The following is a 24,661-nucleotide window of genomic DNA, read 5'->3' on the forward strand; positions in this document are numbered from 1 at the left end:
GGGGGGGGGGGGGGGGGGGGGTGCATTGGGACCCCCCCCCCCGCACGGTGCTGGGGGAGCAGAAGGGGTCCTGCTGCCACCCTGCATGGCTCGGGGGCGCAGCCAGGACCTCGGTCCCCGCATGGATGGGGGGACAGCCGGGGCCATGTCCCCTCTGCATCCCTGAACTGGGGGGGGGGGGGTGTGATCACCCCCCCCCATCCTGTATCTCTTGGGGTGGGGGCCCCCATCTGCACACACGCGGCCCGTGGGACCCGCTGCAGGGGGTCAGGAGCACCCCCAGGCTCTGCACCCTCTGGAGAGCAGCCACGGGGAGGGGGCTCCCAGAGGATGGGTGGCGAAACAGCAACAACGGGGGGGGGGGGTCCCCTGGGGCACAAACCCACCACTCCACAGCCCCAAGGACCCCTCCCCAGCCCCGCTCAGCCCTCAGCCCCCAGCAGCAGGGCAGCTCCTGGGCTGCAGAGCTGCGTGCTCACGGAGCTGCAGCCCTACAGCGATGGCACCGTGCCCCGATCCATGGCACTGCCCTACTTCTGCTGGCCACAGCCGCCGGGCACCGCAGCCAGGACCCTGCCCGCATCCAGCCCGGGGGCTCGGACCCCCCCAGCGTGCAGGGACCCCTCGTGTGCCGCACATCTGGGCTGGGAGGGAGGGGGCCCTCCGGAAAGGAAAACCCCACGGCTGCCCTCGATCCTATAATCCCACCATTAGCCACAAGGAATTAGGGGCTGGGGGGGGGGGGGGGGGGGGGGTTTTTCTCGGTCCCCCTGCCCCCGCCCCCCCCCCCCACCCCCCCAGGCACAGGGACCCCACTCTGTGCCTGCGAGTCCTCCCCCTCCCTGGTCCCTGTCCCCAGGCACCCCCCTGCTCCCCAGCCAGCCCAGGCTCACTGCGGGGCTCCTGCAGCCCCCTGCCGTCCCCAGGAGCCATCAAACTGCCCAGGAAGCACATGAGCAAAGGGGGCTCTCGTGGGACCCCTGGGCAGGGCACAGCAACACGTGCTGTTTGTTCCCTACCCCGCTGCACAGGGACCGAAGCCACCCAGCGCTGCTCTGCCTGTCCCCAGCCCCGTCGCAGCCCGAGGGCGCAGACACAGCGGGGCCTTTTCTTCTGCTGGCACCATCCGGGCAGAGAGCCGGAGGCAGGAGCGGGGTGGAAAAGGGCCCTTTGTAGCCGCACTTACCCACAGGAGGAGCACTGGGCAAGGCAGGGGCTGGGCGCTGCCCTCCCGTACCCAGGGCTGGCGCGGGTGGGAGCGCACCCGGCATCGCGCCGAGCCCCCGGCCACCGCAGCCATGAAGCAGCCCCGTCCCCGGAGCCAGACCCGGTGCCTGTGCGCGGCAGCGTGCAGGGCACGCACAGCCACGCCAGCCCCATTGCCACCTCCTGCGTGCTCCTGCAAAGGGCAGGAGCTGGCGCAGCCCGGCCGGCGGGGAGCCCCTGGGGTCGCAGCCCCTCGCCTGCAGCCACGGCCAGCGGTGCGCGGGGAACCAGGGCCACGAGCAGCACGCCGAGCACACGGCGGGGGAGGACGGCTCCTCGCAGGTGCTCAGACCTGAACGGGAGGTTCCCCAGCACGGCCCTCCCCGAGCCAGCCCCGCTCCCAGTGGCGATCACAGCTCGGGCTGACTCCAGGACACCTCAGCTGCGCTCGGCGGATCGGGCCGGGTAACCGCGGCGCTTGGCTGCAGCCCTCAGCCCGCCTGGGGATTTCAGCGCTGTCTGAGCACACAGCACGCCCGGCAGATAGGGACGGGCTCAAAGGTCCTGGCTGAGGTGCCCTCACCTCACCTGGAGCTCGAGGTGAGACAGCCCCAGGCCGTCTAGACGTCTCCGTCACCCCACGAGGGTCCAGGCTGCGGGGCTGGAGGCAGGGAGGGGGCACGAGGCAACGTGGAACAGGGCTCTGGGCCAGATCCTGAAGCTCATCCCCAGTGAGCACAGCCAGCCTGGGACCACCGAGCTCCTCTCTGCAGGGGCAGCGTCCTGGAGGATCCCCCTTGGTCTCTGGGGACCCTCCCCAAGGGCAGAGGCAGTGCCTGGTGCAGGGCAGGGGGCTGCCTGGCTCGCCCCGGTGTCCCCAGGCTCCCCAAGCTCTCAGAAGAGACATTTGCATCCGAAATGGGAACATGGTGCAGGAGCTGCCTGCAGCGCAGGGCCAGGCGCGGAGCAGGTCCTGCTGCCTCCGCCGAGAGCCCTTGGGTGGCTGCTGTGGCGAGGGGAGCACAAAGCGAGACGGCTGCACTTCGCAGAGAGGAAACCTCCGTCTGCAGGAGTACGGCCGCTGCGGCACTGCCACCTCCGAGCCAGAGAGTCAGGAAGAAAAGGCTCTCATCAGCCACAGCTCTGCTGTTTGTTTTTTTTTTCCAGCTGCTGGTACCTGTGGGACCGCCACAGCCACGGGCACCCACCCACCCATCTCACGCCTCGGCACACAGCAACAGCACAGACCCTGACCCCACCCTCCAGCAAGAGATATCTCAAACCCCTCCCGAACCGCTTGCCTTGGCGCTCCACGTGGATTAAACCAGCCCGTGCTGCGCTGGCAGGCGTTTTGCCATGGTCTAGGTAAGACCCGGAGGAGCAGCACCCCAAAGGCTGCGGGGCAAACCTCGCACCCACCAGCACAGCACCCCGCTCCGCGTGGGGAGCGGCGTCCTCCAAGGCTGTAAAAACACCACTTGAACACAGGGGAGAGTGGCTCCCCCTGCCCCCTGACACTTACTTGATGAAGTAGAAGCCCCCGTGCAGCGTGGTGTCCACCTCCCAGCCTCGGGGCAGCCCTGGAAGGACACGGCAGAAGGGGCGGTCAGCCTTCCTCGCCCCCGCCTCCATCACCGCTGCTGCTTTGGGTTTTGCACCAAAGGGGAGCTTTGGGTCCCTGTCCCGCCAGCGACAGGTTTCAGAGACTGCAGGGAACCTTTCTGCAGAAGGGGGCTCTTAAGACCCCCCCAGGGACACCTCTCCAACCCCACCGCAGGGGTTACGGAGGCTTGTGCATCCCCAAGAGATGCGGCATCGCCCCGCACCTCATTCCAAGCCTCCGCCCCCCCCCAAAACCCTCCCTGCTCGCCCAGCTGCTTGGGGGCTCCAAGGCATTTCTGGAGCATTTCATCGCGTGTCCCAAGAGAGGGTGGGGGGCACGCGCGGGGAGCCGGGGCCCGTCCCTTACCGGCGCAGGAGAAGTGCCCGCTCTGGACGGAGTAACCCGTGCTGGGGTGCACCCAGCTCGTGGACTTGGTCTCGTCGCTGTGAAAGACAAGGGGGGGGGGGCAGTGAGCACGGCGGGGGGCTCGGGGAGGCCCTTTGCCAGGGCGGGGGCTTGGCAACACAAGAAACTTTTCCAGCCAAAGGAAAGGAAAGGAGCAGATTTCAGGGAAATCAGGGAACGGCATCCACCAGGCGGCAGCCGGGACAGCAGTGAGCCCCGAGACGGGAGGAACGGGGAGCAAGCGGAGATGACCACAAGTGATAGGAAAGCAGCTGGACACTGAGGCTTGCAGCAGGCAGGACCCCTCGCTCCCAGCCTGGATTAAGCCCCCCCATCCCCTGCGCCCCCCTCAGCCGCGTGCCAAGCCAGGAGCGCAGCCCCCACCTGCTCCCCACGCCCCGTCCCCGTGGCACCCCCGGTCCCACCGGGCAGGCCCGTACTTGATGAAGAAGATGCGCCCGTCCCCGCAGACGCCGTAGGTCCACCTGCCCGGCAGATCCAGCCACTCGATGTCATCGGCCATGGGGGCCAGCGGGTGGGGGCAGCCCCAGCCTCCGCTCCCCGCGCGGCTCGGGGAGCGCGAGCCAGCTCCCGGTCCCCCCCTCGAGCAAACACTTGCTCAGCTCAGACCTTCCACCCGGGTTCTGTTTGCTGCAAATAACCAAGGAGGGAAGAGGAGGGGAAAAAAAAAAAAAAAAAAAAAAAAAAAAAGGAAAGAAAACCAAACCCATCAAGTTAACCCCCTCGGAGCCAGGCTGCCACCTCGCCCGCGAGCCGGGGTTCAGAGGGCACCTGCGCGGCAGCGGAGCAGGCACGGCTCCCCGGATGACTCTGCGGGGCTAGCCCATCGCAGCTTCCTCCCCTGCCTACTCGGTGTAATTACCGTCAATTAACTCCGGGTGAGTAATTATGGAGCTGTTCCTTCCCTCTCCTGTTCATTTTAAACAATGTCAAATTCTTCTCGCCGTCTGATCTCGCAGCCAAGCAGAGGCAGTATGTAGGGCACCCTGATGATTATCTGCGGCGCTTTCGGAGCTGCCCAGTGGGTATTTTCTCTCTGCTTGTTCTTAGCCAGCAATTAAACGTCTTTTAAGGGGAAAGGTGGGGTCGGGGAGGCACCTGGGCTGGGTGACTGAAGGAGGCAATTGCCCTCGTGTCTCAGCGGCGCCTTGTCCAAGTTTCTCATGGCACAAGGAGGAAGGAAGGCGCTTGCTCAGGAGGGGACCGAGAGGAAAAGGCAGGAGCTGGTCCCCAGAGGGGCTTCTTCTGCTGAGCTTAAGCACAGTCCTCACTTCAGAGCCGTTCCCTGCCAGGATTTGGGAAACCACTTCACCCAAAGCCTTGCGAAGGATTTCCCCATAATTCTTTGAATACCCGGGTGAGAAAAATGTGCCTGGTTTGTCCCAGCGAGCCCCCTGGCAGAGCAACAGGACCACAGCGTGGCAGGGGATGATGTCCCTGTCCCCGTCATCGTTTCACCGGGGGAGGCTCCATTTCATGCGAGAAACACCTGGGTGCAAAGCACCACGACAGCTTCACGTTGCCTTGCTGGAGGATTGGGCTTCTTGCCCGAATTCGGGCTGAGCCCCGGGGATAGCGTTACGCCGCGCCCGCCCCAGTAGCTCACGGCCACGCGAGCGAGGTCGGGGCGTCACCGCCCTTATCACGGCCCCATCGGCCGCCCCGGCCCCGCAGAGCCCACGGGGCAGCTCCACGATGCGCCCTGACATCAGGGGGGACACAGCATGGCCCCGGGGGAGCCAAAACGCAAAATCCTGGGGTTTCCTGCTGGCTCTGTGCGGTGCTGCGTCACCGCAGGACAACCCGTCCCCTGGGACCCGGCTGCCACGTCAAATTGTTCCCATCGTGGTTTTATTTTTTAATACAGGGGAACCCCGCTGTCAGCCCTGCGCCGGGAGCTGGCACAAGCTGGCTCAAGGCAGGAACAGTTTCACCAAGTCAAAACGCGGCGAGAGGTCGGTCCCTAATCCCGGTCCAGCTCCCGGGGAGGCTCTGGGGATGACGAGGGCGCTCCTGAAAGCAAAGCTCCCTCCCAGCCAGCCCGTCCCAGCGGCCACTTGCCGCAGTTTCGTTTACTCAGAGTAGCCTCCGACCTGACTCACTGCTCGCGGGGGATTAGTCCTCGGCGCAGTGACCCGCATCCCCCAGCGGCTCCGGGCACGGCTCCTGGCACTGCTGCACAGCCACCGAGGGTGCCCGGTGTTCTCTCCATCGCAGCTTTCAGGACCGAGAGCTTCCGAAGCCGGTGCCCACTGGTCTCCACAGACACAGAACAGAAACTTTAGGAGCTGCAGACCCGAAGAGGCTTGCTCTGCAGCCATGGGGCTAAGAGCTCGCGGTGCACGGCGCTTAACATCTACCCCAGGGCGAAATCTCCCCGGTTCAGCCTCGCACATCCCTCAAGGGGATGCGCGGTCAGGGTCCCTGCGAGATAAGCTCAAAGATCCTCAAAGATTTCCTTCCTTCTCCATAACCCCCAGGGAAGGAAGCGTTTCATGGCCACAGGTATCATCAGCGTCCCCCGTGATCATTTTGGGGTCATTTGTGGCAATTATGGGCTCACCCACGCAGGACTGTTGTAGGGAATCAGATGCTAGAAGCGAGCAGGAGCTGCTCGAGCCCAGGGGTGAGCGCCGTGGAGGCTGCTGGAGGGCTGAGCCGGACCTTCAGCCAAGAATCCCGAGCAGCTCGCGGCTCTGTTCTGCCAGGTAAATAAATCAGCTTTTATTGTTTTCCACTAGAGAACTTTTCCCCGTTTCTTTATAACTTAATCCAATGGAAATTCAAAGGGGAAATACCAGCGGGGCTTGTTGTTTTCATTTGGTTTAAAACCCTTTTGAAAGCTCCTCATTCGTTACCACACAGGTTAGGAGCAAGCAGACGCACACCGAGGTTTTCTTTGGGAAAAATGCTCGTATTTTGTATTTCCACAGGTGGTCCCAGGGTCCCCCCCCCCCAGAACCAGGCACTGCCACCTCTGCCCCGTGCACCGCATCCATCCTTTAGCAGGGGATTCCCAGTCCCCTGTGGGACCATCCCGAGAGCCAAATCCCACCTTCACTACCTCCGTAGCCCTGCACACCAGTGCAGAAAGGGATTTGCACCGGGACCGGGGCTGTGGAGGAGACGGGGAAGAAAGCCCCGTGGATTTACTTGCTGTAGCATCAGTCCTCTGCAGGAGACCGCCCCCGAAAAGCCCAGGAGCTCTGGGGGAGCGGGGCACCCGCTGCGGGGAGGCCACACGTTCAGAAGCAGCTTCTGGGAGATGCTGCTTTGGGTGGAAGGACCTCGCCTGCCCAGCCCCGCGCAGCAGCCGCCAGCGGACACCTCCTGCTACGTGCCCGGTGCTGAGCCCTCGTTTCAAGCCACAGCGGCAGGGATCACGGGGAGAACAAAAGCAAAAGGGAAGCAAAGCACGCGGAAAAGGGCCGTGCCGGGTGAGCAATGGGGTGACACCGGCACCGCCGGGGCTTAATTGTTGCTTAAGAGGCCGTCTGGCGTGAGCTGTGGCCTGACAGCCAGCTCCACGCTCGCTGAGGGCGACTTGCCCTTTTGGGGGAAGATAAATGAAGGCTTGAGAAGTTTCCTGCGTGGAGCCATCGCGAGTCAGACGTGAGGAATGCCGCAAAGCCGGGCGGTTCTGCAGAGAAAGACGAAGGGCTGGCCTGTGGCACCGGCCCCACGTTCACCTTCGCGCCCTGCCCTGCCGAGAGGTGAGGCGGTGGGTGAGAGCCGAGGGCTGCGTGCCGGGGCTGCGGGTGCTGCGGTACGGTTCTGGCACCACCTCCTGGACAGCAGCTTTTCTCCAGCTCCTTCCAGAAACGCAGCCGCAGCAGCAGTGCAGGTCAGCGGCGCTCCCGGAGCTGCGAGGGCTGCTCCCTCCCCGGCATCGCCCACGCCGCAGCCTTGGCGAAGGAACCGCTGCAGCCCGTCCCCTGGATCCTCATCGGCTCTCTCCCAGCACCTCGTTACACGGTGCTCAGCTAATTGCTCCAAGATCGCGCAGAGCCAGGCCGAGGACACGGTCACCGCCTCACCGGAGCCACCTCGCCGTGCGCCCATGGGCACCGGGCGCACGCTGCTGTCTCTCGGTGCTCCCAGCTGTCGCGGTGAGGCCAGGAACCCCCTCAAGCAGGAGGGAGCAGCGGAGCAGAGGGGTGAACGGCTTCGTGCTCCTTGTGCCTGGCAGCAAAGCGCTCCTAACTCAATAAACAGGGCCAGCGAACGCCGTTGCTGGGAGCGCTCGTGGGTGCAGCTCGGTGGGTCCTGCCCGGCTGGCGTGACGGAGCCCAGACGGCGAGATTGCAAGCAGCTGTTTATCAGCCTCTCACAGCCACTCTGAGCAACGTGTTTAACATCGGGCACGGCAAGCAGCAGCTCCCGGACCTACCCCAGGCCCTCCAAGCTCGTGGGAGCCGCAGCAACAAGCCTTACACCAGCCTGCGCTGGAGGAGGCACGGAGAGGGGCCAGCGAAACCCCCCCAGCTCTGAAAGTGAAACCTCTTTAATCTGCTCGTGCTGCCCCCTCGCCAGAAGCCTTCACCTCAGCTCTGGTCTAAATTATCTGAGCTGAAACGCAACCCGAAGCAGCAAGCTTAAAATAAGCAGCCTGGTGCGTGCCCAGGGAGGGGGAGAGGTGCTGAACGCAGCCACGGCGCGAGCCCCCGCTGCGGCTTTGTCCCTTCCTGGCACAGCCCGCGAGAGGCCTGGGACCTCGTCCCAGCTGCTCTCGGCCGAAGGCTGCTCCCTGCATGCAAAAAGCTTCGAGGCCGGAGCTGTTTTGTTCCAACGAGGTGCCTCAGCGTCCAGCCATGGGGAGGCACGCCGGCCAGCACTGCCCACGGGGTGCAGAGAAGCTCCCGCGGGGCCGTCACGCAGCCGGTGGGATGGGAGCAGCTGGGCCAGGGTAATTTTAAACACGCTCATCCTGTTACACAAACCTCCCCAGACGCACGGAGCATCCAAGTCCTATTTTCCTCCTGACGCTGCCGTGCAGGCATCGGCTATTTTTCACGGCAGCTCTCTTCTCTGAAGGCAGGCTTTGGGATTCAGCTTAAAATAGTGCCACCCAGAGCCGTTCAGACTGCATCTGTGAACAAACAGCGGGAACGGGCCCTCAGCAGCTTCGTTTTAGAGCTGGGGAGCCGGCACAAAACCACGTTTGCCTCCTGGATCAGGAAGCTGTGCTGAAAAAGACCTCCTTTGTTGGTCTTCTCACCCCAAAGCTTCACGTGCAGCCTGTCAGAGCAGCGCTGCCTACGCCAAACAGCACATTTCTGCATTTGTTTGTGCCTTTTTTTTTTTTTCCCCCTTTTGCTAAAAGCAGCACCCACTGATTGGAAGAGGAGGGATGGAAGATGTGTCCGAAGCCTGGCAAAGCGCCGTGTGCCGTCCTGAGAGCAGGCAGAGAAAGCAGTGAGTGCGTGATGTGCTCGTACAGCTGGAAGGGCTGCACAAAGCCCGATGTTTTTATTGCTACCAGGCTGGAGCATTAGCAGCAGGGGCAGCCGGATGCCGGCTCCTAATGGCCTCTAATACCTCACAGCCACGAGAGCAATGGACATCTTTCACAAGACACCTCGCCGACACCGCACAGAGACCAGACCGTGGGTTACGTCCCCACTGGGGCACCGGGCATCGCGCTCACACCGCGATTCACAACCCCTCTGCAGTCGTCATCACCTTCTCCTGCCTCTAAGTTTCGGAAGAAACCTGCTTTTGTGGGACCAAACCAGCTCTACGGCTGTATTAAATTTGCAAATGACATTTCAGTGGCTGCAGTCACTACCGACTACCAAAATAGCAGCTTATTTACTCCCCGTGTGCTTTGCTGACAAACAAGTTCTTAAGTCCCACGGAGAAGACAGAGCTCCCAGAGCAAGAACAGTTCTACCCCAGCACAGATAAATTGTCCTCTCAACTCCAATTGCAGACTTCGGCGCCGATAAAGAAGCCCCAGCAGGATTTCTACGTTCCAGATGGCAGCTTGATGCACTGCCAGATCCACAGAAGCCTCCATTTAGCACACTAACTGCATTTCTTTAAGCCACCACACTGAATAAAAGGAAATTACAATGCTCATTTAAGGCAGATTTTCGAGCCAGCAGAACAGGTGAATGCGACTTTAGAGAAGTGCTGTAGTTCCCAGCAGTTACGTAGGTTTGCTCATTATACTCAGCTACTGAATGTGGGATGACTGAGCCCTCCCTGCAGTTCCCAAAATGTTTCTCATTTAGCTCAGCAGTTCCGTACCCCGATGCAGTTCCAGAAGCAAATACAGGGCCAGGGTGATTCTAGAGGTGCCTGGAGAGGATGCAAGAACTGGGTGAAAGATGGCTTGCGCTGCAAGATAGAGCAAATGGCACCTCTCGTGTTACTGCAGAATTAGCTCTAAGCAGCACTTTTCCTCGGGGCATAAACAAAGCAGCCAGCAGGTCGGGAGTCCTCACCCTACAACCCTGCTCTGAAGAGGTGTGACCAACCCCGGGCCCTTCAACTCATTCCAGACATTCCCGTGCCGTGAGGAGCACCGGGGACGTCAGGAGGATGTTCGTCAGCAGCGGCTGCGGCCAAAACCCTCCCACCCCGCTCGGCCAGCCTCACGTCCCAGCACGCCTTCTTTCTCGTGGTGAAGACGCCCGCTATCCTAACAAATTTCCCGACCTGAAAACGTGGAGTGACAGATCCTGGTTTGCATGAAGCGAGGTCCTTCTTTACAACCAGCTATGGCAGGGAATGCCGTGCAGGTGTCACCGGACATCAGCACCTTCCTACGCCCTCGCCTCTCCTGAGCTCCCCCAAAGCATTTTGTTCCTAGCTGGTTGCAACATCGGAGAGGAAACGATTCGCTGTGCTAGCGTCCAACACCACGCAGCAAAAGGCAGAAGTGTTTGGGCTCTTCTAATTAAAGAAGGATCAGATGTTCGGCAGCCTCAGGTCACTTCTACTCACAAGGTGACACCTCGGATTTATTTCAGTGCAGAAACTTGGAAGTGCTTCAGGGAAAAAAAAGAAAAAACCTTCAAAACCACGCAGTGATCAGTTACGGTTGTGCTACCCGGTAAGCAAGGCAAATCTACAGTACTCCTTGTCAACTAGAGCAACAAAACCTTACCATCCCCGCTTACACCACGCCAACACCCAACGTGGACACGAGGAATTGCACCTTTTGGGTCACTTTGAAAGCTCTCTTGGTACAGGAGCCCTTACGCTCGTGCAGTTACTGGTTCGGAGCTAACAGCCTGCTCCCAAGTTACCACCAGCTCTGCAACACCAATTCTGACAAACACTGAACGTTCTCAAAGCGAAATACACGGGCACGAGCTGGGCTTTGGCACCGTTACACGACATCTCCCATCAGCTCTTCCAAATGAAAGGACAGCGCGGGATTATCTTGCAAATATCTTTATTACAATTTACAGATTAGTTCTGAATAGTTTTGTTATGTACAGAAATATAACTTTAGATATAAAAAACCCAACAAACTCGACACAAATCAATTAAAATCTGTATAAAGCCAATGCTGAAGGTTTTCTAACTTTCTCTAAATTATACAAAAATAAAATCTGATAATTACAGTTTTGATTTAAAGTTCAGCAAGTATTATTTTTTATGTTTCACTCCAAACGCACACATACACATCCTGTAAGACAACTTTAAGGTACGTTATAGGGAAGATGGTGACAAAATAAAAGTAGCTTGCTCATAAATTTAGTGTTAGAGTAACTTCCTACCACCACTGGGTACTCTGAAAGCGTGAGGTTTGCAAGGAGGGAAAAAACTTACCGAGCAGGCACGTTTCTCTGAGAAGCAGCAGTTTTAGAACAGAGTGCTTGATACACTGCAGGCTGAAAAAAAATAGTCTCAGATACCAGAAGCGCGTTTGGAAGGAACGGTTTTCAACCTAGCCTGTAGATAATTTGTCAATTCTGTTCATTTCCAGCTGTAGCCTTTCCCAAGCCTCTGCAGAATGTCCCTTGGTGTTTGCAGGTGTTAGTTCACATCACCCTGGTTTTTTTTTATGAACGCCCCTACACCAAGTTAACCAGAGTAATCAAAGCAGCAGCAAGCTTTACAAGCCCAAATAAACCAGGAGTGTCATGGAAAAACGCTCTCGTGTATTTTACCAGGAGCAACCAACAGCGTTTTTCCTTATCAGTCACGCCAGGACCGTATGTCAACAATTTTTCCCTAATTCTAGCACATTAATCGTCCCGCGTGCCTTTCCCTAAACAAAGCAGCAGAACACCTGTTAGCAAATACGATACAGGAAAATTAACTCCTAAGAACTGAAAGCTCCCAGAGGGTTCAGGGGCATGATTTATGGTTTCACAACTAAAATAATCTTTTTTTTTTAGAAAATAATGTGTTTTTTTTTCTTATTCCACAGGGATTAAAATAACATTGTAGCACGGCTTTTAATCAGCCAATCCATGAGGCTGCCCGGGTTTCAGCCGTATTTTCTGTGACAACTCTACTGTATCTCAGTTAACTCTCTTAATTTCGTAATTAACACTTCCAGCACATGGCAGAGAAAGGTAATTTTTAAATCCAAAGAACAAACTTTATGGAAAAAGTGTAAACCCCAAAGCTCTGAAATTTGAGACAATTAAAATCGCCAGAAGCACGGCAAGACGAAGCGGAAAACTCCGTAAAGCTTGAAGCTCTTTTCTCCACGCATCCACAACTTCTTTTGAATTCAAACTTGAACAACGAGACAACAAATCTCAAGTGTTTCTAGGTCTCTTCCTTAGAAAAACAGAGGCACTCCTCGTCAGCTGAATGAACAAAATAGCAAATCATTTACTCAGGCTATTTTCTGCAGACAGATAGGAATCCTTTAGGTCTGGCTGGTATTTATTCCACTGCATGACCTCACGCCTGCTTGGGTTACAGCCATACAACATCTTCCAGGTCCAAATGCATGCCCGGACTGTGCTGCTCTTTTATTTTGCCTGAAACAATTAAAGATTTTAAGTTAGGCACAAATACAACACAGATGAGGAGTGTTTTCCTTCCACCGCGGACCTCAACTTTCAGCTCCCGGACGTGAAATGTTATTTTGGTACCAAATGAACGAAAGTGCGGATGCAGAGAGGTAAGGTATTAATACTGGCTTCTGGTAAAGAACGCAGCACTCTGTGGTCTTACATTTCCAGAAGGATAACTCTCCTTCCACACACCAGATAAATACAAAGAACGCCCCACTTCAATCGGGAGCAGGATCAATTAGGGTGAAGTTGCTCTGAGGTTACCTAAAGCCCAACGGCCTGGTTGCACACACGCAGCTATCTCAGCTCAGACCGTCAGCCACAGCTTGGATATGTACCTTGAAGCTTCAATTATCGAGCAGGACGAGGCCTTTCACTGCCCTGAAAGCAAAGCGCCTTGGTGCACAAGCAGCCAACGCCCTTTGGAACAGTACTGGGTAAAGGTTTTACTTAAATAAAGACAAACCAAAGGGCTGAGAGTGCACCAGAGCTCCCCTGAATCCCCCAGTGTGCTAGACTGAAATATTACGACATCGAAGCGTCACATCAACACGCAAACAATTAGACTGCACGCCAAAGCGGGACCTTAAAAAGGCAGCAAAACAGCATCCGCTATGTGCAGTGAAGCTAACACGAGCTAACAAAATCGGAGGCTTCTGTGTGGGTTAGAGAAAACGGAGAGCCACGAACAAACAGCACAGGCCTTTACAGACTTTAAATCAAAACTGCAATGACTAGGTTCTGAGCTCCATAAATATTTCCTTCAAAATATGTTTGCTTTTTCAAAGTGCAAAATTCCAACTGAATAGCCACCACTTCTCAACGCACGGCAGACAAGGCAATTTTGGAATGGATTTAACCTAAAGCAGTCCGTTTCTCAAATGGTACTGAAGAGGAATGCAATTATACCGCCCCCACTCCTGCTGATACTCAAAAGGTTTTGTTTGGATATCAAAAATGGGATACACACAGGTATATTCGTTGGCTGAATATTAAACTGGGAAAAAAAGAGTTCAAATCCCACTTTTCCCCCCATTTCAAAAAAGCACACGCAGCTGCCACTTCTCGGTCTGAAGATCTTCATGAGTGCTTCGGGTCACACACAACTACCGGGTCTTTTAAGGTGCTAGAAGAGATCAACCCCCTCGAAGGAGGTTTCTCGGAGTCTATTCAGGACTCTCTGTCTGTGCTCTGGGGTGAAGCAGTACCCTATGGCTTCTTCTGTTTCTTGGATACGTTTCTGGAACCTGCAGCCATCTCGGGCCAGCTCTTCCCAGGGTCCTTTCCGATCCTCCTCGCTGCTGACGTAATACTCAGTAACTTTTTCAAGGAAGGTTACCTGGAGAAGACAAGCCATTTAGCAAAGCGTTACCAAATACTTACACAAAAGGAGCTTAAACCTTATTTTTAAATGATTGTATGGACAAATACAAGTTGTCTTAAATACTGGCAAACCCTCAGGTGCGCTACCAGTTCACGCTAGGTCTCTGAACCAGCTGGGAAGGAACGCGTTTCACCTCTCCGGTTTAAAAGCAACCTCACGTGCAGCTGCTGCCTCCTCCCTCTACCTAAAGCAGTGCTCAAACTACCAGGCAGTCCCTGAACAGAATCAGAGTCACAGAATAGTCTAGGTTGGAAGAGACCTCCAAGATCACCGAGTCCAACCTCTGACCTAACGCTAACAAGTCCTCCACTAAACCATATCCCTAAGCTCTACATCTAAACGTCTTTTAAAGACCTCCAGGGATGGTGACTCAACCACTTCCCTGGGCAGCCTGTTCCAGTGTCTCACAACCCATTCAGTAAAGAAGTTCTTCCTAATATCAAACCTCCCCTGGTGCAACTTTAGCCCATTCCCCCTCGTCCTGTCACCAGGCACGTGGGAGAACAGGCCAACCCCCACCTCGCTACAGCCTCCCTTCAGGTACCTGTGGGGTGCAGTAAGGTCGCCCCTGAGCCTCCTCTTCTCCAGGCTAAACAGTCCCAGCTCCCTCAGCCGCTCCTCGTAAGACTTGTCCTCCAGACCCCTCACCAGCTTCGTTGCCCTTCTCTGGACTCGCCCGAGCACCTCCATGTCCTTCTTGTAGCGAGGGGCCCAAAACTGAACGCAGTACTCGAGGTGTGGCCTTGCCAGAGCTGAGTACAGGGGAACGGTGACCTATGAGGCCTGGTGGGGCTGATATCAGGGTACGCAACGCTCCCTGTGAAATAACAGCCCCCCAGCACCATTTTAACCCCTCACGGACACAGTTTCAGCACGTTGCTCTGGAGGATATACCAGAACGCTCGTTTAAGACTAGATGTCACCAACCAGTTTCTGACTACATAAAGCGAGAGCCATTGTTCTGCGGAATGAGTAATGATGTGAGTCAACTTGAGAGCCCGAGAAGAAATCTTGCTGCGTTTAAGGAACCAACACTCATCTCCGTGTGACTGAACAAACTCATCCGTTCAGTGCGAGTATCAATGGTCGGCTGATGGGAGGAAATGAAGTCAGGCGGGGCACTTCAAACCGAGTGCAAGTTTTTTCCCCTCTTCATTCTTAAGAAAATGAAAAAACCTTGTAGGGTCAGGGTCTAATCTCAACAGCACCCAGCTGATTGCTACGTGAAGATTCAAATCTTCCTCTTATCAAGCGATAAGCGAAAGAGAAACTAGTTCGGAATGATGTGTTGCTTTTCACTTAGCTACATAAAAGGCTTCAAACCGAAGGCCAAACTAACTAGCTGCCAAAGTCCCTTGACTCTCAGGCTAGGACCATGTCCTGAAGACAAGGCGAGTGCTGTGGTTCTATCAGCATACTCGAATTTGCTGCAGGAAGACCAGGAAGGAATCTGGGGAGGAAAACACTTGCTGCTCTATTCCTGCGTTTGATTAACAGAAACCCCCAGTTTCGCACCCCGTTCACGTCAGCGTAACGAGAAGCGTAGGAGGAGGCTTTGTGTGGGACTGCCACCTCCTAACCCGCACAGAAAACGTGGAGGTGAGAGTTAGAGGAGGGGTGACCTACAGGAACGTCCACCAGGAGATGCAGAGCCCCAGGGGACCGTGCTGAAAGCGAGCCCCCGAGGTCACCCAGCTCTAGGGCAGCCACCCCAAATTCTTCCGAGTGCTCTGGGAAAGCGTGGGCATCCGACCCCACGTGCACTGTGAGCACATCTGCCATCCCGCACGCCAAACAAACACCCCCAGGCTTTAGGGCTGTACAAACACAAATATTGCTGCTGTCTGCACGATGGCACGCAGGGAACAGCCCTGTGCGGGGCAAAGGACTCGCAGGTTTCCTGGGCAGGCACAGGTCAGTGCGCGGCGACCTCTGCTCCCTCTCGCTGGCAGGCCAAGTCAGGTACCTGCCTTCAGGCACCCGGCGCTGTTACATCAGCCGGTCCCTTAGCGAGTTTCTGCCTTTCAGCCTTTTTACATCAGTCTGCGATACCCCTGGGCACAATTACTGGATGCTGGAACGACGCACTGAATACTGCGTCTCGATCGCCGCTCTTTCACCGTGTCACTAGATGGCACAGACTCGGTAAATTAGTCTAAAAAGACATGACTGCAGTCAAGAAGTGCTGTGAAGTGTGCACATCTGCCACGCAACCGGATTTTAGGGCATGACAGCATGAACTCAGAGCAGGGCTCAGCAGTGCTGCAGTGTTTCAGACACGTGCTGTCCGATACAAAGGTCCTCTTGCAAAAACCATTCTCCGTTTTGGTGGCAAAGCAGCGCTTTAACCTTAACGTCTGTAACCGCCACCTGCCCCAGCAGGAGCAGGTATGACGTGAAGTCCAAGCCAGACTCTCAGGGAAGCAAAATCCACGCTGTAAGAACACCAAAGAAAGCAGGATACAACTCGTCCTTGTTGCTATCTTGTTACACCAGGGCACTATCCTGGGCCTTGGTATCACAGGCTATGACTCACGCAAAGGTATGAAGTGTCAGGCAAGACCCAGAGGAACACCTCGTGTCTGAAAAGCAGCCGTGTCCATCTGGAGCATCACAAACCCTCTCAGAGGATAAATTTATTTACCCAAATCCTGGCATGTGCACTAGCATTTAACACTCCGGCTCTGGGGCACAGGGCACCTCGAGCTGGCATTCAAAAGCCTAGCTCCATAGGACATCCTTTTTCCTAAAGACTGCTGAACTATAAGTAAACTGTTAAAAGGAATTAGGAGCATTAAAGCACTTCTGTTGGAAGTTTTAACAGCTTACTGCAGCTTGTGCTAACCCACAACTGAAGAGTTCTTCCTACAGAAAGACTTTTGCTGTCTGGAACTCCAAGCAGGCTTGACACACTCCTAGATACTTACCACCTTAAGTCTCAGTTACACTGTGCACACAAAACTCCTAAAATACTTTATCAACGTGATTCGCAGCAGAAAAGGGTGCTTTCCGGGGGCAACACTTCGGTCACAGCTCTCATCTGTTTGCCTGATAATGGAAGCTACATCGGAACGCAAACAGAATGAAAGCTGTCTTTAACAGCAGCTCAACTTCCAGTCTAAAAATGAAGCGTGAAGAACTTCTGTGCCCCGTGTGACTGCATAACAAGGCCTCCCATCACGTACGAGGCACGCTGATTGCAGTCAGATAATTACACCATAAGCTCACAGGGTAGGATCTGCCACCACCGCGGCTGGAATCCTGGTGCAAATGACCTCACCCACCCACCCACCACTTCGCAGATCCCACACAAAAACAAAAGAAATACCTTTTTCCGCTTGGTACTTGTACATTTCTCACCCAAAAGAATGCCATGCCGCACCAAGTCTGTGACCCCACAGTTATGTTTTTCCAGCTGTACCCGACAGACAGTTAAGTGACTATGCTCGGAAGCGCCCAAACTCGGCCCCTCTGTTCCTTTTGAGCCAGGCTTCCCTTTCTTCTCTGCTGTTTGGAAAGGTGCCTTGAAATTTAAAGGATTATAAGGATCGTCTGAGGTACAGAATGAGTTCCAAAGTTTCAAGTTTTCTGCCTCATCCACGCTGCTACACTCCCACTCGTCATGCTCTTCAGAACTGAGGTGAGGAGAGCCTGAAGATGAGTCTGCCCATGAAGAATCCTCCTCATCCTCATCCTCCTCCTCCTCCACATCTGACCCACAGTGCATATCCTTCCCTGGACTGCTGGAAGATGTCTGAATGGTGGCCGTGAAGTTCTGCGGGTTGTAAGGATCCAGGCTGAAGAAGGAATTCCAGAGGTGCAACCTTTCCCCGCTCTGGCTCCCGTTGTCTGAATCCGAGAGGAGCCCTTCGCTGTCAAACCCATCATCATCATCATCATCATCCCAGTCTTCCTCCTCATCATCACCCGCACTCTCCTCCCCGCTGGAGGTCCCCCCTAGGATATAGTCTATTAACTTATTAGCACAAGCAGGCCTGGCTGAAACTCGAAGGTTTCGCTCGGACTCCTCACCGTCCTCTGCGGCCAAAGCTCCCCCCTCGAGCTCCCCTTTCGGGGCAGGGGAGCCCCTGGCCGCCTCCTGCTCCTCGGGCTTCCACGGCTCCCCGGTGGCTCCCTTGTGCTGCTGCTGCTCCTCCTCCAGGCTGTGGTAGCCGTGGTCGGGCTCGGGCACGACGAGGAGCCGCTGCTGGAGGAACTCGAGCCGCTTGCTCCGGAGCAGCTCCACCTCGGGCAGCCCCCCGCCGCCCCTCCAGGCCTCGCCGGGGGGCTCGGAGCTCAGCGGCCGGGGCAGGAGGCTCTTGGCTGTACTGCCGCTTCCCAAAACGAAGGAAAAAAAATCCCCGCTCCGCACCGCGAGGGCGGCCGGGCCGCTCCGCACCCCCCCCGGCTCCCTCCTGCCCCTTCTCCTCGGCCCGGCGGAGCGAAGCGAGAGGCTCCGGCGGCGGGGGAGAGCCGCTGGCGGGGCACAGGGCGCTGCTGAGAGCCGGGCCGGGCCGGAGGCGGTGAAGGAGGGCGGGCAGCGGCGAGAGGAGCTGCGAGGCGAGGCGCAGCCACGAGAAGGACGGGCTGGCCTGGGCCGGCCCGGGGGCGGCGGGGGCCGCGCTGGGTACGGCCAGCTTGGGCCAAAGCGGGGAGAAACCCAGCAGGGAAGCGGCGCGGGCTCGCCCCGGTACGGGGCTGCCCCGTTCTCGGCCGCTCGGCTCCATGAGGGTGAGGGGGAGGCTCCTCAGAGCGGCCCGGGAGCGGCGGAGGGCGGCTCCCCGCGGGGGCCCGGCGCCATCCCGGGCCGGGCCGGGGAGGCGGCGGCGGCCGCTACAAAATGGCGGCGGGGGCGCGAGCGCCGCGGCTCGGCGCTGCCCCCTCCTACCCGCGAGGGGCGGGGCGGGAGCGGAGGGCAGGAGCTGTCCGTCAAGGAGCGCCGCCGCAGCTGATTGGGTGGAGCCGAGGTCCCGCCCCCCCCCGCTGGTGGGAGGGGGGAGGAGGAGGCACCGCCCGCCGGCACCGCGCAGGGATTGCGTCAGCCGCCGCGCGGCACAGCGCCCCCGGGGGGAGGGGGGGGAGAGGGGCGGCCATGGCGGGGGGCGGCCCTGACGGGGACACGGGGACGTGGGGGCACATGGACACAAGGGGCACGGGGACGTGGGGACACGGGGACACCCGGGGACACATGGACACGGGGACATGGCTACGGGGACATGGGACACAGGGACATGGGGGCAGGAATGTGGGGACGCAGACATGGCCATGGGGACATGGGACACACATGGCCATGGGGACACGTGGATATGGGGACATGGGGGACAAGGACACAGGGACAAAGACACAGGGACAAGAATGTGGGGACAGACATGGACACAGACACACGGCTATAGGGACATGGGGATGTGGGATATGGGGACACAGACATGGGGACATGGGGACACAGACACAGGGACACAGGACATGGACACACAGCTATGGGGACACGGACATGGGGAGGTGGGATGCAGGGACATAGGGACACAGGAACTGTCCCCAGGAACATGGGGACACAGATGGACACACGACATGGACACATGGCTACAGAGACATGGAGACACAGCTACAGGGACATGGGACACAGACATGGGGACATGGGACACAAGGAAACACGGACAGGGACATGGGGACATAGACATGGACACGGGGACACAAACGTGGGGATACAACGACACGGACATGGGGACAGGGAGATGGCGACAGGGACACAGACATGGTCACTGGCAACAGGGACACATGGGACACAGCGACATGGACATGGCAGCACAGGGACATGGGGACATGGGGACCCCGTGGCACAGGCCAGCCCAGTTAGCAGCAGCCAGGCTGGGTGTGGGGCGCAGGGAGCTGCACCCGCCTGCAGCGAGGCCTGGGCTGGCTGGGTGAGCCGCTGAGGCGGGGAGGTGCCAAGGTCGAATGGCACGTTAATTAGGCTTAATTAGTGACTGAGATATCCCGCGCTGGGTTCGCCACGGGCACGCTTAGTCAGTCTGCGGGGTAATGATGGGAGTAAGAATTATTCCCTGCTCGGCTGAAAGAGCGGGGCCGGGGCACGTGCCACGGTGCGTGGGGTGGGATGGCAGCCCTGTCCCTGTCCCTGTCCCCATCCAGACCTGCGGGACAGCTGGGGGACGAGAGGCTCCCCCCCGGCCCCGTACACTTCATCGCCTTCATTTTAACACCCTTGAGCCACGACCAGGAGGCCGTGGGGAGGTGCTGGCTGCAGGAGCCCCTGTACGAACCCCACGTCCCCCCCTTCCCCCTCAGGCCCTCTCCCACTCGATACAGTATTTAAAACTTTTAATATAAAGGTAAGTTCATTATTCTCGATCCTGAGAAACATTTCGTCCGTTTACGGAGCTCTCGCTGTAAACAAAGCACCACAGGCACCAAGCCCACGACACCCCGGGGCCAGGCGAGGGGCCGAGGAGGTGGCTCTGTGCCCCCCCGGGGGGCTGGCGGGGTCACCCCAGCGGGACCCCCCCCGCCGCACTGCTCTCCTTTGGGAGCGAATCCCCCGGGACAGGAACGGCCCCGATGCCAGCAGGCAGCTCCTCGAGGAGATAAAGGGGGGCACAAATGTCCCTGGGGGGGTACAAATGTCCCTGGGGGGACATCCGAGACCAACCTCGGTGATGCCACCGCCGCCGCCTCCTCTCTGCCCCGGTGCCCGGCCGCGTGCTACTCGTTATTAAAAAAATTAAAATACAGATATCCCAAAGGAAGAAATAACCCCCCCGAAGTGCCCCGACACTCCTCCCTGCCCACCCCCCCGCGTTGCTCCCTTGACACAAGGTAAACTTAAAAAAGAAGATGGCTACGGCAGCTCCCGGCACGCGAGCGCCCGGTCCCCACGGGCATGTCCCCAGAGGTGCCGGTGACACCGGTGCCAGGCCCCGGAGCTCAGAGGGTGCTGTGGCCGCGGGAGCCCAGGGCGAACCAGCCCATCTTCTCCTGCGCCAGGTCGAGGTCCCGGAGGCGGATGCCGACCTCCCCGAGGAGGATGTTCTCCCAAAAGCCTTCCTCACTCAGCACGCTCAGCCGCAGCTCCCGCTGCTGCAGGTCCCCCCGGGGGACCCCGTCGTAGACCAGCTGCAGGGGGACAGAGCAGGGCAGAACCTCAGCCACTGCCCCCAAACCCTCCCCAAACCTTATCCCCGTCCCCCATACCATCTCGTTGTAGGTGGGGTTGCAGGTTTTTCGGGCCACTTTGGTTTTCCTCTTGGTGGTTTTCTGGGGGTCGGGCAGCAGGTAGGTCTTGACGTAGGGGTCGGGGTCATTGCCGTCCTGGAGGGGCTGCTGCCGGGCACAGCACGGGGCACGCCGTGAGCCCGGCCCCGCGAGCAGCCCCTGCCCCAGCGCCGCCGGGACGCCGCGCACCTACCAGCCCCCGGATGTGCATCACCATGATGAAGAGCTTGTTGTTCTTGTAGGAGATGGAGAGCTTCACCTCGCCGCCGACCTTCCCCAGGGGACGAGCCCACGTGGCGTCTGGAGAGGAAAAGGGATGTGGGAGAGACGTGGGGGGGGGGGCCCAGGGAGGACCCGGGGGGGATGCGGGGCTCACCCCAGCCAACCTACCTGCTGGTTTTGGTGCTGGGCTGGTGCCGGCCGCCTTCTCATCCCTCGGCAGCGGGTGGAAGAAGGTATAGATGAGGTCGCACTGCAGGGCAAAGAGGGGCCGTTACCGGTGACCACGTCCCCCAGCACCCAGGGTGCACACGCGGATGCTTTACGCGCCGCGTTTGCCCCCTTTCCTCCCAAATTCCTCTCCCCAGCACCCCCATCCCCACCTCCTCACCTCGGCCACCTCGGGGGCGGCGTGGATGAGGTGCCAGATGTAGCCATTGAGTTCCTCCTTCCTCCGCTCGGCCACTGCCTCTCCCCGCGACCGGCCGATGACGAACCTGCTGGGGAAGCTGCCGCGCGGGCACGGAGGCTCAGAGACCCCGGGGGGGCATCGGGAGCCCCCCCCCTGGTGTAGGGTCCTCGGGGGTACCTGGGCAGCAGCGAGGAGGGGAAGAGGAGGCGCAGCTTGTTGTGCAGCTCCTGGAACTCCTCAAAGGTGCGCTGCACAAACACCACCTCGCTCGGGCTCTCCCGCTGCACCTTCACCACGTAGGTCTGCGGGGAGAAGGGGCTGCGAGGAGGGATGGAGACAGCGGGACACCCCGTGCCCATGAGAGTTAGGGGTTCAGGGATGGGGAACGCTCCTCTGCCCGTCCCCTCGGGCTGTCCCCACTCACGTAGCCCTTGCTGGGGTTGAAGACCCTCTCGTGGCGGCAGAGGAAGACGTCGCGGATCCGGCCGGACGTCTTGATGGTGTGCGTGCGGGGGGCGAAGGAGAGCGTGGGGCGGGCGTCGGAGCCCGTGAACTTCATCTGCGCCAGGTTGTGGATGAAGAAGTTGAGCTTGGTGGCCACGCTGCCCAGGCTGGACTCGATCAACCTGCAATGAGGCCGCATGCAGGACGGAGATGCTGGGTCACAGAGCCCGCGAGCAAGCTGAGATGCAGCCGGGGGCCATGCCTCCTTCCCGGGGGGGGGGGGGGCGGGGGCTCTCCATCACCCCCCACCCCGTCACCCCCCGTGTCCCCTACCTGGTGAAGTAGGTGGTGGCATCAGCGTCGGTGTCCTGCGGCCTCAGGGCGTCATAGACATACTTGAGGTCCTCCAGGTCGGAGAGCTCGGGGATGCCGCAGGACAGCATCTGGGCAGCGAGGCGGGGGTGAGGGCGGGCGGTGGGACGAGGACGCGACCCCCCCCCCCCCAGCCACCCTGTCCCCGCTTTGAGGGGCAGCGAGCGGCCCCAGGCTCTCACCAGCCCCAGCAGGTTGAGGAAGAGGTGGGTGTGCTTGCGGATCAGGTTGTAAGCCTGGCAGCACAGGTCGACGAAGTCGTGGAAGCGGCTGGAGGGCTTGTCCCCGCCGTTGATGACGTACGCCATGTCCGAGGTGAAGACGAACGGGGCCCGGTCCCTGCGCCAGGGAAAGGGGGGCAGAAAGTGAGCACGGCGCCACGAGGAGAGGGGCCGCACCCGCAAAACCAGAGTGGACCCCAAAGCCCCACGCGTGCCCCACGCGTGCAATCCCAGCGAGGGGGAAGGCGGCGCCGGGGGTCGCTTCTCACCTCTTGATGTTGCCGAACATCTGAGCGTGGCCCAGGAACCTGCCGAAATCGATGTGGAACATGTGGCCGGTGGTCTTGAGCATGATGTTGTCGTTGTGCCGGTCGCAGATCCCCAGCACGTAGGTGGCCACGCAGCAGCCGGCGCAGGAGTAGATGAAGTTCTCCACGGCCTAGGGGGGACGGAGGGATGGAGCAAGGCAAGGCCCCAAGGTGGGCTTTGGTGGTCCCCACGCTAGGAAGCAACGTGTCTTGTCCCTGGGGACAGGGACACGAGGAGCGGGGACCCTGCCGGGCTCCTCCTTACCTTCTCGTACTCGTCCTCCTCGGGGTTGTGTTTCTGCAGCCAGTCTGCCAGCGGCCGGTCCTTGAAGGAGCCCGTCACGCCGTGCTCCACCTGGATTTTGCGTAGGGTCTCGGCGTTGGGGATCATCTCCACCATGCCTGGCAGCCGAGACAGCAGGGTGAGACCCGTCCTTCCCCCGTGGGGGGCACCGAGACCCCAGTTCCCTTTGCCACCAACCCAGCTGCCACCCATGGGCGACATTCCACAGAGTTCCTACAAATGGCCTGTGGGAACCAAACACGTTCCTACAGATGGTCTGGTGGGATCAAGCCCAACGGTGGCTCGCAGTGACCCGTGGTGGCTTCTCCCTGGGGATCCCCAGGACCTCCCAAGCCGTTGCCAACCCCAGAGCATCACGACCCGGGCACCGACGCTGCCGGTGGATGCCCCGACACCGGGATACCTCGTCCGCGGCCCGTGGAGAAGCAGCGGAAGATGACCATGCGCATGTCCAGCCCCTCCTGCACCCAGATCTTGTTCATGATCCGGATCATCTGCAGCGTCAGCATGTCCTGCCGCAGGTCGTCGCCGCACTGCGAGACCCCGGGGGGAGCGACCAGAGCAGGGGGGCGTCAGGGGCAGGGTGCCCACGGTTTGGGCCGCGGCGCCCACGGTTTGGGCACCCAACGGAGGACGAGCTCACCTTGAAGATGACCCGGATATTTTCCCCGAGGGGGTCGACGTTCTGGAAGGACAGCTTCAGGGGGACGGCGTTGGAGTTGAAATAGGAGCAGTCCTGCCGCCGGGGAAGGGAAGCAAACCCCATCAGAGCTGCCCGGGCCCCGCTGGGTGACGGCACCCCTGGCGCCAGCACTCACCCGGGGCACGATCCCCTTCACCAGCAGGCTGGGGCTGAGCGGCAGCCGGCACGAGCCGTTCGCCTTGAAGAACTGCTTCACCTCCTCCAGCCCCTCGCGGAGGATGCCCTGCGGGGAGGACACAGGGGGGTGAGACCCAGCCGGCCCCCGGAAACCCCCCGACGACCCCAGTACTCACCTGGCGCGCAGACGGCGCGGCGTCCCGCACTTGCTGGGCCAGCCTGGCCAGGGTGTTGACCAGCAGGCACTGCCGGTCGAATTCCTCCCGCAGCCCCTTCCCGCAGCAGCACAGCAGAGCAGCCAGCAGGTACTGGTAGCGGATGCTGAACTGGGAATCCTTCAGGCCGTCCTTCAGCAGCCTGCCCCCAGCGCAGAAACACGGGGTGAGACTCACCACGGGTCCCCCTGGCCGCTCCCGACCCCCCCCAGAAACTCACCAGAAGAAGTAGTGGGTGATTTTCAGGTCGCAGATCGCCCGCTTCATGAGGAAGCGCACCAACGGGCTGTCCAGGTAGCACTCGTACTTCAGGGCCTGCAGGAGGGGGAGAGGGGTTTTGGGGTACAGCAGGACCAGCACACGCCCCATGCTGTGTTCTGGTCCCGGTGTGTGCCCCACGCTGCATCCCCACCCCAGCACACATCCCATGAAGCATCCCCAGCTGGGACTCATCCCAAGTAGCATCCCCGTCCCAGCACCCATCCCACGCAGCATCCCCGTCCCAGC

The 24,661-nt window shown here is 59.1% G+C and overlaps 2 protein-coding genes across 2 annotated transcripts in view; both read right to left on the reverse strand.

Moving 5' to 3' along the window:
• Positions 1–11,613: 11,613 nt before the first annotated feature.
• On the reverse strand, positions 11,614–18,336 carry PPP1R15B (protein phosphatase 1 regulatory subunit 15B). The gene is made up of 3 exons (XM_035347385.1): positions 18,029–18,336; positions 16,938–17,943; positions 11,614–13,564 (listed from the first exon to the last, which is right to left on the reverse strand). The coding sequence occupies exons 1-3, from the start codon at positions 18,334–18,336 to the stop codon at positions 13,352–13,354; spliced, it is 1,527 nt and encodes a 508-aa protein (XP_035203276.1). The 3' UTR covers positions 11,614–13,351.
• A 1,595-nt stretch (positions 18,337–19,931) lies between these two features.
• The window catches only part of PIK3C2B (phosphatidylinositol-4-phosphate 3-kinase catalytic subunit type 2 beta), a 15,795-nt gene continuing 11,065 nt past the window's right edge, over positions 19,932–24,661 (reverse strand). The window contains 16 exon segments of the mRNA XM_035347059.1: positions 19,932–20,740; positions 20,819–20,947; positions 21,033–21,139; positions 21,230–21,311; positions 21,450–21,567; positions 21,648–21,772; positions 21,895–22,096; positions 22,248–22,357; positions 22,469–22,625; positions 22,777–22,946; positions 23,081–23,217; positions 23,523–23,652; positions 23,763–23,855; positions 23,938–24,045; positions 24,116–24,296; positions 24,375–24,469. Of these exon segments, the coding sequence (XP_035202950.1) occupies positions 20,552–20,740; positions 20,819–20,947; positions 21,033–21,139; positions 21,230–21,311; positions 21,450–21,567; positions 21,648–21,772; positions 21,895–22,096; positions 22,248–22,357; positions 22,469–22,625; positions 22,777–22,946; positions 23,081–23,217; positions 23,523–23,652; positions 23,763–23,855; positions 23,938–24,045; positions 24,116–24,296; positions 24,375–24,469 (2,133 nt within the window). The 3' untranslated portion in view covers positions 19,932–20,551.

Source organism: Oxyura jamaicensis, chromosome 26 (genome assembly GCF_011077185.1).
Source record: "Oxyura jamaicensis isolate SHBP4307 breed ruddy duck chromosome 26, BPBGC_Ojam_1.0, whole genome shotgun sequence".
Lineage (NCBI taxonomy): Eukaryota > Metazoa > Chordata > Aves > Anseriformes > Anatidae > Oxyura > Oxyura jamaicensis.

Coding starts and splice junctions, on each gene's coding strand:
- PPP1R15B (XM_035347385.1), bottom strand. CDS start 18,336: ATGGAGCCGAGCGGCCGAGAACGGGGCAGCCCCGTACCGGGGCGAGCC. Junction 17,944..18,028: donor CGCCGGGCCGAGGAGAAGGG/GCAGGAGGGAGC, acceptor CGTTTTGGGAAG/CGGCAGTACAGCCAAGAGCC. Junction 13,565..16,937: donor CAAGTACCAAGCGGAAAAAG/GTATTTCTTTTG, acceptor TGTCTTCTCCAG/GTAACCTTCCTTGAAAAAGT.